The sequence below is a fragment of the Quercus lobata genome, chromosome 9 (assembly GCF_001633185.2).
Source record: "Quercus lobata isolate SW786 chromosome 9, ValleyOak3.0 Primary Assembly, whole genome shotgun sequence".
Classification (NCBI taxonomy): domain Eukaryota; kingdom Viridiplantae; phylum Streptophyta; class Magnoliopsida; order Fagales; family Fagaceae; genus Quercus; species Quercus lobata.
Window position 1 is genome coordinate 32633664 of NC_044912.1, and position 13836 is coordinate 32647499.

The 13836-nt window shown below is 33.3% G+C and overlaps 1 protein-coding gene across 2 annotated transcripts; it reads left to right on the forward strand.

Moving 5' to 3' along the window:
* Window positions 1–884: 884 nt before the first annotated feature.
* On the forward strand, window positions 885–5521 carry LOC115960950 (amino-acid permease BAT1-like). Of its 2 annotated transcripts, XM_031079987.1 has the most exons (8): window positions 885–1179; window positions 1300–1488; window positions 1637–1816; window positions 2751–2870; window positions 3013–3204; window positions 3971–4276; window positions 4407–4589; window positions 4915–5521. In XM_031079987.1, the coding sequence occupies exons 2-8, from the start codon at window positions 1387–1389 to the stop codon at window positions 5404–5406; spliced, it is 1575 nt and encodes a 524-aa protein (XP_030935847.1). In that variant the 5' UTR covers window positions 885–1179; window positions 1300–1386; the 3' UTR covers window positions 5407–5521. The 2 variants fall into 2 exon arrangements, with proteins under 2 accessions (XP_030935847.1, XP_030935846.1); XM_031079986.1 differs by having other exon boundaries at window positions 885–1488.
* The last annotated feature ends 8315 nt before the right edge of the window (window positions 5522–13836 follow it).

Below are 13836 nucleotides of genomic sequence, written 5' to 3' on the forward strand. Positions count from 1 at the left end.
TAGTTATTAACTAGCATTTGGACCAGTTGAAATACACTCCCGCTGCTTTGATTGTTTCCCTGCTATGATCATCGCTTGGACTTGGACCAAGGCAAGTGATGCCAAAAGTATCATGAAGAAAGTCAAACAAGCCACAAACATCTTTCTTGTTACGTATTGAATTGAACCTTTTATATTTGTCGTTGAATATTGATTTTACTCCACCAGTTAGCTTATTACACTTGGTGATGACAACGGTCAGCTGCTTCTACTTTCCTCATGAAGTCAAATTAAGCCACTATGTGTATGATACTTTATATTTTGTTGCAACCGTCAAGTTTCACTCAAACAGTAACTTTCATATCCTACACCTGCGAAATGACTAATTCGTCTTCCACCACCTTTCCTATTCTGTTCAGATTATACAGGACTTGAGAGGATGACTAATTCAAAACAACTAGTTTCATTATCTTAACTTTCAATAGAAACTTGAAAAAATAATTAATATTATTCCTGTCTATGCCCCTAACAACTATTGGAAACTCAATAAGTAGTTCTTGATGTAATGCCGAGTTTAAGTGATGAGGAGACAGCAATGACCACACATGTGAGTCCTTTTTTTTCATTCAGCAGAAAGAATTTGTGATCCCAATATATTAAAACCTATCCTAACATTTCAGTCCAATAATAATAAAAGACACTTGTATTTAAATAATGACAAATTCTAAATCTAAAAAAATAAAATAAAATAAAGTTAAGGATTGAAGCATTGAGCATGTGGCCTGGTGGGTGGGTGGAGACAAAAGACTAAATTTTGTAAGAGTCTGAAAATTTTATTCAAACTTTTCAGCTTTCAATCAGCCATTCACTTGGGGCAGACAAAACAAAGTACGGGGAAAGGAAGATTTTGAGAAAGTCTAGTAATGCACCTAAATTCACAACATGCTTAAGTTTACATCACCTTATTATTGGTGCTTCTAATTTTTTATTATTATTAAGTTCTTGTGGTGAATCCGTGTATTAGTATTGAAATCTAATCACACAATAACACCCAAACAAGTTGTGAACTTGGTGTGATTGTAGGCACTTTTATTTTGTTGAAAGATGATTTTATTCCACCTGTAAGCTTACGCTTGGTGATGACTATATTCAGCTGCTTCCACTTTCCTCAAGTCAAATTAAGCAAGCCACTAATTATGAGTATGATCCTTTCTATTTTGTTGCAACCTTGGTGTCCACTCAACTAGCTAGTAATCTTCATATCCTACACCTGATAATAATGACTAATTCTTCTTCCACCATCTTTCCTATTCTGTTCAGATTCATACACTGACTTAATTGAGATCGTGATCGATTCAAAACTAGTCTCATAATTGTCAAACTTTCCTTAGAAACTTGAGTTCAGAGATGAACACGAATGTAGGCATCACTCAGCAAGCTTTGGAAATGGATTCTGGAGAGAAGCGTCTCCATGAGCTTGGATACAAGCAAGAGTTGAGAAGAGAGATGGTTTGTCTGAAACCTTCCATATCTCAAAAGTCATATATGCTAATTTAGTTTTGAAACATATTTCATACTTCTATGTTGGGTCTCGTAAAGAATACTTAACACTGTTAATATATGCATTCTTCTTCTTTTTTCTTTTGGGTTTCTTCAGACTCTATTCAAGACGCTTGCAATAACATTTTCAAGCATAGCAGTTTTCTCTGGAACACCACTATATGGCCCAAGCCTACGTTATGCTGGTCCTGCAAGCTTAATATGGGGATGGGTGGTAGTCACATTTTTCACCTGGTTTGTTGGACTAGCCTTGGCTGAGATATGCTCCTCCTTCCCAGTATGTTTCCTTTTTGTTATATATTTTTTTTTCTCCTTGATTACTCCTTGCACAAACAAACGGGTTGTTTGAAAGTTTACCCTTTTTAGTGTCATTGAGATGTACCATATCCAACACACACACACGCACACAAATGTATTGGCTATAGTTTTCTTGAGTAATCAATCATTCGATTTCTAGTGAACAATCGAGATTTCTTATTAATACAAGAACACTACTAGATTTTCAAAATCCATGAAAGGATTTCTCACTTCTCCATCCTGGAAATGAAGGCATATGGGTAAAAATTTAGGTGTAACCACATGATTCAATTTGGTTGAGGAAATTAAGGTTCAGCAACTAGAAAACCATACCAAACTTCTTTTGCCCTTTCATATTACTCTGCTGGGATTTTGTACTCTTACACTAGTTTTTTTTACGTCTGTTCACATTTACTTTCATGTGTTAAAATGTAGACATTTCTACATGAAATTGATATAAAAATGGATGTAAAATAGTGCAAGAGGATATTTATATTAAAAAAAAATTCACTTTGTCAAAACACACCTTCAAGAACCCCCTGTTCTTACGGACTAAACTTTTCATTTTCGGGTCAATGGATGAAAGAAAATTATTATATGACTCAAACATTTTACAAAAAGTGTGATAAAATGTGGAAACCAGGTGTCCATCTTTTTCAAGAATATCTACATTTTATATATGGCTCGTACAAAGTGAAAATTCCTGGTGTGAGACTTTACCAATGTTTACTGAAAGAAATTATTACATACCTCTAGGATCGGTTTTCACATTGCCAACCACACCTCTATGTCATTGCTCATGGTTTTTCTCTTAGATTTTTCCTTTTTTTTTCTTTTTCTTTTTTTTTTTTTTTTAATTTTCTCTAGAATTTACTAAACTTATAGTTGATCTTGGTTGTGGAAACATTGAACAGACCACAGGTTCTCTTTATTTCTGGGCTGCCCACTTGGCTGGACCCAAGTGGGGGCCATTTGCATCATGGTGTTGTGCTTGGCTCGAGACCATTGGAGTTGTTTCTGGAATGGGTGCTCAGGTTAATTTGGCAACTTCCTTTCAACATATTTCCTGCTGCATTCTAAATTTATTATACAAATATAATGGACTACAGAAAACTATAAACTTGCAATGGTAAGAAGTAATATTTCTTTTTTCTTTTTAATTTGTGCTTATTTTAGGCCTATTCAGGAGCTCAGGCATTACAAATGATCATTCTTTTGTCCACTGGTACAAACAAGGGTGGAGGCTACTTTGCACCACGGAGTGTATTTTTGGCTATATATATGGGCCTAATCATCATATGGGCGGTACTCAATACGTTCGCGTTGAACCTAATAGCATTCCTCGACATAATTTCCATATGGTGGCAGGTGTGCTATGTAGTAATATTTTGTTTCTCAAATATCTTCTTTGCAAGTTTATGTCTTACTTAGGATGAGTTTGGTTCAGTTTGAACTTGTGCAATTTAAAAATGTGGTGGTTATGTATTGCGTTTTGTTGTGATTTGGAATTGTCGCCCAGGAGTTACCTTGCATAAGCACAAAAAATCATGTTTACTGGTCCAGAAGGGGAAAAAATTTTGTCAAACACAATGGGTCAACATCTACTTGGCTGGCAATACTTTAGGCAAGTATTACAGGTCTTGCTAATGTGTGCTCCATGTTAGTTCGTTTAGACCCTGTAAACTAGATTGTTTAATTTAATTAATAAACCAAATTGTTATCTAGGTTTAATATTCAGATTTACTAGATATACTTTTGTTTTCGGTTTGCCAATTTACATAAAATTAGAACCTAAACATTTATTCCTAAATATTTAGAACCTAACGCTCTAAGAATATAGATTAAGTAATCATTATAAATTGCAATTCACATTTTTTAAATAGAAAAATGTGCATTAATAATTCATGGGCATGCATGCACAAATTCATTGTGTTTGCATGTATTCTTTTTATATATACACACATATAATTAGTAAAATATTAAATACAACTTAACTTTAAGGCATTAGTTAACATAAACAAATAATATAATATAATCGATTGCATCAACAAGTGGGTACATATAGTTGGCGATTTTCTTATAAATTCCTTATGGATTTTTTTTCAACTTACATGCCATTAGTGTTATAATTTAGGTAATTGGTGGTATGGTGGTGATTATAATGCTCCCTATCGTGGCACAGCCAACAAAACCAGCTTCTTATGTGTTCACTCATTTTGAGACATCTCCCGAGTCAACTGGAATACAAAGCAAACCTTATGCAATTATATTATCAGTACTTCTAAGCAGCTATAGTCTATATGGTTATGACACGGCAGCTCATCTAACAGAGGAAACAAAAGGGGCAGATAGAACTGGTCCTATTGCTATTCTTTCTAGTATTGGAATCGTCACCTTATTCGGATGGGCTTATTATATAGCTCTTACCTTCAGCATTCATGTATGTTTCTAATAGTTGGATCCTTTCTTTTTCTTTTCTTTTTCTTTTTTTCTTTTTTTTTTTTTTTAATTTTAAATTTACTTTAGCAAAGATAGCTTGAAGATAACTTGAGGTTGTAATTTCGGTGTAGGATCTTAACTATTTATACGATGTGAACAATGAGACAGCCGGTGCACTTGTACCAGCACAGATACTTTATGATGCTTTCCATGGGAGGTTTAACAATTCAGCTGGGGCTATTGTGTTTCTATGTATCATCTGGGTGTCATACTTCTTTTGTGGGCTTTCAGTTACCACTAGTGCTGCTAGAGTAGTAAGTATCTCTCTCTCTCTCTCTCTCTCTCTCTCTCTCTCTCTCTCTCTGCGCTAGTAGGTGTTGATGATAGGATGATAGGAACTATTGAGTTTGGCCTTGTGTTTACTACTCCAGTGCACGCGACACAAAAACACTGGCATGTGTCTAAAAATGGCTACATGTCACTTTCATGTCCCATCTAGTGTATCACATCCACAACTAATCTTGAGGTCATTCGAGGAGTCTTGAAGAACTCATAGTTCTTTTCTTCTTCTATATTTCTTTTTTATTTTTTCAATCTAGGAATGGCAATAAACAACTTGGTTTCTTCTTCTTTTTATAGGTTTATGCTCTATCAAGGGATAGAGGAATCCCATTTTCACCAATATGGAGAAGAGTTCACCCAAAGCGCAAGGTTCCAACAAATGCTGTGTGGTTCTGTGCAGCCATCAGCATCATTCTTGGCCTGCCCATCTTGAAACTTGATGTAGTTTTCACTGCCATCATTTCCATAAGTACAATTGGATGGGTGGGAGGCTATGCTGTCCCAATTTTCGCCAGGCTAGTTATGGCAGAGGAAAATTTCAAACCAGGACCGTTCTATTTGGGTAAAGCAAGAAGGCCAATTTGCTTGGTGGCCTTCCTGTGGATATGTTATACCTGTTCGACCTTCTTATTGCCAACAACCTACCCCCTCCAATGGAAAACTTTTAATTATGCACCAATAGCCCTCGCTGTAGCATTGACACTGATAATGCTTTGGTGGTTCTTGGATGCAAGGAAGTGGTTCAAGGGACCGGTAAGAGATTTTGAGAAACAAGATGGAGACATTTGAATGTAAATTGCAAAGTTGATTAAATGTTGAACCATGGTACAACATAAGAAACACTTCGGCTTTCATTTTTATTTTTAATTAGTCGCTAACCCGTGCGATGCACGGGATAGTTAAACAAAATTTATACACATTCACTTTTATTGGTACAATCATTTGAAAATAATTATAACTAATACCCAAATGTAAGAGACACATTGACTTACTATTTAAAGTAGCATTCTGAAAAATTTACACATATTGTGCAACTGAGCCTTAATTTCTCATCAACAATAAAAACATGGAAATTCAAAACATGGAAATAAAATAAAAATTACAACAATTAATTCCATTATCTTTCATGCTATACTTTGTAATTGTACGGAATTAAGTCAACTCAATTTAAGTAGTTGTAATAAAATTGGCTTCTACTATTCTCTATTCTATAGAGATATGAACATATTGGATTTCTCAAACAATTACCGGAATTGCAATAAAATGATTTATTATTGAAAATAAGAAACAAAGAAAATCTGTCTATAGCTTAAGAAACACAATATACTAAAATTAAAGAGATAAAATTTTCGGAGGACAAAATATTATAGATAATTTTAAAAACAGATTATTCACTTAAAAGGGTTAGTAATTTATAGGACTTACCCACCACTATCAGTATACAGATACCAAGTGCGGTCGTCGTAACCCTTTGAAAGAACCTTCCCCAATTGGACCCTATCAAAAAAAAAAAAAAACACCCAATTAACAAAATTGATCCAAAAGGGTCTAAAAAGCACACAAAATCAATTCAAAAAACAAAAATATGAGAAAAGTAATTACTTTCCGCTGCCAATGAAATCGTCTTTTGTATTGTTGTTCCAAACTGCAACACTTATCTCTCTAAGGCCTTCAATTAACGAAAACACAAACTTCTCTTGGAATACCGGAGTATTATGACCATCTATACACACACACACAAAAAACAAAATCAGCATAACTCACTATAACTCTATAGAAGCCTAAAAAATATAAAGAGAAATTAAAGGGGTTGAATTTGATATTTACGTTTGGAGAGAGAGAGAGTTTGCAGAAACTGTGGCTTTATATTTCTTAACTTGAGAGAGGGGTAAGGTTGCTAGGGTTTTGAGGTGTTATAATGTTTTTATTTTTATTTTTTATTTTTTAAATATTGCGTTGACGTGGAAAATTGTGGTGCCAGCAGAGGCTTTGGTTTTATATATATATATATATATATATATATAGACTAGTCGTACACTTGCATGACATGCGGAAAATATTGACAATTTGTTTTTTTGTTAAGTGAAAAGTAAAAGTAGTAGATGAGATTCATAAGTGTATTCCTTGATCCTTCTTAAAATGATATGATTTTTTTCTAACAAAGTATAATTGATACAATATTAAATTTTTTAAATTAAGATATTTATATTTGTTATTTTAAAGTGTTTTAAATTTTGTAGTTTTTTAAGGAAACATAAAGCATTTTAAATTCAATTATTATATAAGTCGAGATATTTTGTAAATAATGTAACTTATTGTTGGAGGTTGTTTCTAGTACTCTTACAAACGAATTATGCTCTATACGTCTTAAATGGTTTAAAGTGAAAGCAAATATAAGAAAATTCATTGCTTATATTATGAAAAAAAAATTCAAGATTTTAATAACATAAGAAAAATGCAATTTTATCAAAAACCTACCAATTTTGCGTAGAAAATGTGACATAATTGTCAATGGTTCTTTCTACAAATACCTTTCCTCCCAAACTATCCTGAAGTGGATCAAATTAGATTGAAAGGACTGAATGGACCAAATTGGACCAAGGTAGGCCAAATGGACTGTTGTAGACCGAAATATTATGCCGATGTGACTCAAAATGAGTGTCGTAGAATTGGACCAAAATGACCAAACTGGACCAAATTGGACTGAAATAACCAAAATAGACCAAACTGGATCGAAGTAGACTAAAAGGTTATGCTAATGTGACTCAAAAGGAGTGTCGTAGAATTGGACAAAAATGACTGAACTGGACCAGATGGACCAAATTAAACTGAATTGGACTAAAATGGACAAAACTAGACCAATCGACTATTGATCTTCGCAAAATCACAAATTTTATAAACATCAATATATAAGAAAACAAGGACATTTAAGCATTCCATAATGAGAGTAATAACTCACCCTCATTTGTGTAGTGCTTTGCTGGTGAAATGACTGAACTGGACAGAATGAACCAAATTAAACTAAACTAGACCAAAATGGACAAAACTAGACCAATCGACTATTGATCTTCCAAAAATCACAAATTTTATAAACATCAATATACAAGAAAATAAGGACATTTAAGCATTCCATAATGAGAGTAATAACTCACCCTCATTTGTGCAATGCTTTGTTGATGAAATGATTGAACTGGACCGAATGGACCAAATTAAACTGAACTGGACCAAAATGGACAAAACTGAACCAATCGACTATTGATCTTCCAAAAATCACAAATTTTATATGTAAAGTTGTGATTTACAACTATTTTGTGTTGGCTTTAATTCCGTGCCAAATTTGATTGTAATTATGTTCAATCTTTTGTACTCTGTATTTTATGTGGGATTTTATTGTAAGGGTTGTGTTTGAGAAAGAGTGTGAAGACTCAAGGCAATTGAAGACTAAAGAAGTTTTCTCAGGTAGCTTGCGAGTAGCCTTCTCGCGAAGTGAAGCATGTGCTCAACACATGACTAGAATGTGAAGAGTCATGACAGATGGTAACAGCTAGTTTTCGCGAGTGTCTCGCGGGCTAGGCCTTCCCGCAAGATACCCGCGAAACATTCTGTTTTGCCAATTTGTCATATCTGATACACCCTGTCCCTACTCACATTATATATACCCAAATTATCCACATATGTTCAGGAGTGCTTTCAGAGAGAAAACCCTTGCCACTACTCTTAAGAGTGAGAGATTGTTATACCCATAATCCTCTACACAATCCATTGTGGTTTTCCTTAACTCCTACCTCTCCATTTCTAAATCCTTGAGAGGTTGATAGCCCAAACACTTTCTACACCCATCCTGAGTGTAAAGTGAAGTTTTGGTGCTGTTGGAAAGCATTGGAAGAAGCCATTTGTTTGGTGGATGCAATCGGGCTGAATTGCGTGATACGGAAAGCTAGAGAAGACAAGGCTTGGCGAAGTCAGTTGGTAGCAGGAGCTTGGAGGGCCCGAGTACACGGGGTAGACTAGGCTTGGAGGGTCTTTTGTTATTCGTATACTTCAACTTATTCTTTAGTGGATCGATTTATCGCTTGGAGGGCGGCAGAGAGGTTTTTCGATGAGTTCTTTGATTTCCTCTTCGATAACACATCGGCATGTTATCTTGTGTTTGCATTCGTCTTCCCTACTCTTTTAGCTTTCATTTTATTGCTGTGATTTGATGAATATGGCTTAGAGTAGTTATATTGTTTATCTGCTCGCATTTACTCTATTCCGCACTTAGTTTAAGTTAGAGTAAAATCAATCAAGCCATTAATTTTAATTTGGGGGTCTAAATAGCTCTTATGTTTTCATACATTTTCGAGCTTTCATTATAAACATCAATATACAAGAAAATAAGGACATTTAAGCATTCCATAATGAGAGTAATAACTCACCATCATTTGTGCAATGTGTGTGTGTGTGTGTATATATATATATATATATTTAGTAGAGATTCAAATACCACGTAGGTCTTAGGCCTACATAGCGTCAAGGAAAAAGTTTCAAGGAACGTTCTTTCTCAGTTTACAAGTGTGAGAAGATCACTGACAGCAGAATCAAGAGCTGGTAGCTGCTATGCTATAGATAAAGAAACTGTTAAACAACACGTCGTATAACATCATCATCCAACAACACGACAAGTCGCATAGCGTCTTATTATTTTTAGTCATTTTGTGTGACATGTCATATTGCATTGTGAGGCTTTCCTCGGTCAAACTGCATGTTGTGCACGTTTGTGTTTTACTATTTATTATCTGTTGTACATGTGTTTCTTTTTTATTGGTTTCTAAATAGGATAGTGGAATTAGAGTTACTGCAGTTAATTAGAAACAGTTTTCACTGTACAGGCTTGAATTGAATTAGAATAAAGCTTCATTCCTTTCTCTTGCTAGTTCAATTACATAACTTATTTTGACACTAAAGGCTGAAGAAATTAAATTTGACAAAGAACCTCAGGCAAAAACTTGGATCCAATGTCTCCTATACACTAGACTCATTTCAATTATAACATACGGTCAATCTTAGACATATGTCACTATCTTAACGAATTCAATACATTGGAGCATAATATATACACTAAACCGAAAAGAATTGGGATCCTAGCCAAAATCTAGAAAAGGAATCCAAGCCAAATACAAGTCAAATTTAACTTTCACATCTAACATATTCAAGCTAGGTTGACAAGAAACTATTAACAGGAATTTAAATAAACTAACCAAATTTTTTTTTTACTTTTTCTAGTCTAACTATCTATGTTTTTTATGCATACACATCAAACTCAATACTCTATTTTTTGCTTTATATAAATATTATATTTTCTCTCTCCAAAATTCCATAAACAAACATCATATACTAATATTCTATGTGCTTTTGCTTTGAATGTTGCTGTGTTTTTCCTTGTGGGAAAGACTTCGGCTTTGACCATGAATGTGGCTGGTGTGGTGAAAGATTGGTTGTTGATTGCATTTTCTTAGTCTATTATTAAGGACATAGTCACACAATACTCGAGCTTGGTAAACTCGAGTACCATGCAACATAATACTCGAGTATACCAGGCTCGAGTACCGTTTATGAATAAAATGTTGTTCATTTTATTTCTACAGTACTCGAGCTCACCAAGCTTGAGAGTACCTTGTAACTTTTTTTTTTTTTTGGATTATCGACAAATAAACATAAACATAAAATGCTGTTCATTTTATTATTTCTACAGTACTCGAGCTCACCAAGCTCGAGTACCTTGTAACTTTTTTTTTTTTTTTTTTTGGATTATCAACAAATAAACATAAATATAAAATGATGTTTATTTTATTTCTACAGTATTTGAGCTCACTAATCTCGAGTACCTTGTAACTTTTTTTTTTTTTTTTTGGGATTATCAACAAATAAACATAAACATAAAAATAAGTAGCTTTTTTATGTTTTTATTTTTTAAATAGAAGCATTGTAAAATATAGAGATTTTAATTTCAAGATATGAATTTAATTTCTACATTAAGTAAAACTGTTTACTGTTTTCTCATAAAAATTGTTCATTGTTTTCTGCATAAACTATTTCTAGCATTCTGCATAAAATTATTTTCTGTTCAGCATTATTTTCTCATAAAAATTGTTCAGCATTATAAAGAGAGTGAACAATTTTTTAAATAATGCTGAACAGAAAATAATTTTATGCAGAATGCTAGAAATAGTTTATGCAGAAAACAGTGAACAATTTTTATGAGAAAACAGTGAACAGTTTTACTTAATGTAGAAATTAAATTCATATTTTGAAATTAAAATCTCTATATTTTACAATGCTTCTATTTAAATAAATAAAAACATAAAAAAAGCTACTTATTTTTATGTTTATGTTAATTTGTCGATAATCCAAAAAAAAGAAGAAGTTACAAGGTACTCGAGCTTAGTGAGCTTGAGTACTGTAGAAATAAAATAAACAACATTTTATGTTTATGTTTATTTGTCGATAATCCAAAAAAAAAAAAAAAAAGTTACAAGGTACTCGAGCTTGGTGAGCTCGAGTACTGTAGAAATAATAAAATGAACAGCATTTTATTTATAAACGATACTCGAGCCTGGTATACTAGAATATTGTGTTGCATGGTACTCGAGTTTACCAAGCTCGAGTATCACATTATTTTTTTTAATCGCCCAATTTCCAGCTCAGCAATGCCACGGTGGCAAAACTGATGAGGAACTCGAGTTTCATAAACTCGAGTACCATTTGGAACTTGAGTTTATGAAACTCGAGTTCTAGAAAAGTGGTATTTCCCTATATAGTTTCGAAACAATGTTTTTTTGTTACAAATTTCTGAAAATGGTGGTATTTGGCCATTTTGGCCATCACACCCTTTAATTTGTTTGGGTACGGCCATACGGGCTTGCTTTCTTAGGTGTTGCGTACTACATATATATATATATTTATATATATTTATATACATATATATATATATATATATATATATTTTGTTGATAAACTGGAATTCATTAACTGCAAAACTAAAGGGACAACAACGTATCAGGACAAAGCCTGTTATGATACATTCTTGAGCAATCCGAGTTTATAAGCTCAAGCAATTCCAAAGGAGGATCAACATAAACAAAAAAATCTCCATCTTGAGAAATCCCTTTCTTGGCAAGAAAATCTGCACAACCATTTGCTTCGCGATAGCAATGACCAAGCCTAACTTGGGGAATTTGACTAAGCAAGCGCCTGCAATCATCAGCAATAGGAGTAACAACAGTATTAGAGCAGAGGGGGTTAGCAAGGAGCTCAATAACAGCTTTAGCATCAATTTGGATATCAACAACACACAAGTTAAGGTCTTTGCAGAGGGTGAGGCCATCTCTAAGGCCCCAAAGCTCTGCAGTAAAGCCGGTAGCTCTCCCTATTGCGTACTATAACCATCCCAAATTACAGGCCTTGAAGGTGAAAGAGGCACAGAAGAAGGCATCATAGGCTAATGAAGAACAAACCTAGATTCTGTCCCCCAAAAAAAGAAAAAATCAAACCCAGATTAATTAAAATTCCCTTAAGCATTCCCCAACCCATAACAAATACAACCCCAACTTCACAAAAATCAATCCATACCAAACAAATCAACCCACAAAAATCAACCAAAGAATTAACCCACAAATTCCGATCTACGAGTATGTCAAAGCACATCAACCCACCATGCACCAGCAAACTCCACACCCAAGGGCGGAGCCAGGAATTTTCGTTTGAGGGGGGGCCAAGTTGCAACTCTAATATATTTATCAAGACAACACATACAAATATACATATGCTTTTTTATTATACACACACTTTTTTATTTGATAAGTTATATATATATATATATATATATATATATACACACACCAAACAACAACAAAAAGAGTTTAGTAATTTCAATCAAAATTATGTTTGGTGGCGATCTTACATAAAATAAAATTCATTTTTACTATTTTTATAGTGAAATTCTTAAAAAATTTCATTTTTGATACAAATTATCAAATTTTATACTAAAGTAAGTAAAAAATATTTCAATTGAACTAATGAAATTTTCAAAAATATGAATGATCCAAAACTTGGAGGAATAAGTTAGGCTTCAAACATATTTGAAGCTACCTTTCTCTAACCCATTATGTAGTAACTAAAAAGACATTTTATGTATAATTTTAGTGACATTATTTTTCTAATGAATCAATGACTTGTTAATTGCCACATAACTGATTGAAAAAGATATAGATTCAAATATGTTTGGTGCCAAACTTTATCAAATATTTAACAGATATAAGAGCATATTTTACAATAAAAAATAGAATTGTGAAAAATAATGTTGTCTCTATAATTGTTAGACCAATTTTTTTTTAAGAGCATCATTGGACTAAATCAAATATTTGGAGGGGTCAACTCTTATTTTTTAGACTAAATTTTGAAAATATTAAAATAATTATATATATTTTCAAAATTTTCAAAATTTTGGGGGGGCCATGGCCCCCCACCCTTACACATAACTACGCCCCTGACCGCACCCACCTCTAAAACCACCACACCCACCACAAAAATCAAACCAAAAATAATCAAAAACCCAGCAACCACCTCACAAATCAAACCAAACCAAACCCATCTCTCACCGCCTAAAGCAGGCAAATATCAACACAAACCCACAAAAATCAACCTTTAGACACCCAAATCTACCATTGCCAGATCGGACACCCACTACTGCCAGATCAAACATCCACTACCACCAGATCGTGACCAAAACTTAGTACCACCACAACTGATTGATGTTGATCAGTGCATAAGAGAGAGAGAGAGCGAGAGAGAGAGAGAGGCGGAGCCAGAAGTATTTCTTTGGGGGTTCAAGTATAAAATGATACCATAATTTTTTCCTCTGTATATATTGTATATATCTATACTATATATAATCAAAAGAGCTACGTCTACAATATTTTCAAAACAAATCTTAAGTGACAATATTGTGAAAGTATAGTGAAATGTTGTGAACATAGCATTTTTCTATGTACAATAGTCTAAAATAGAATTATAAATAAAATACTACAATATTGAAATAATATAATCCAATAAGTGAATAACCAATCATATATTTTTGTCAAATTAATAAAAATGTATTATATTTATATGCTATATAATATATTATATTTATCATTTATCAAAATACTATAGTTTTAATTAATTTTAAAAAGATAAAGA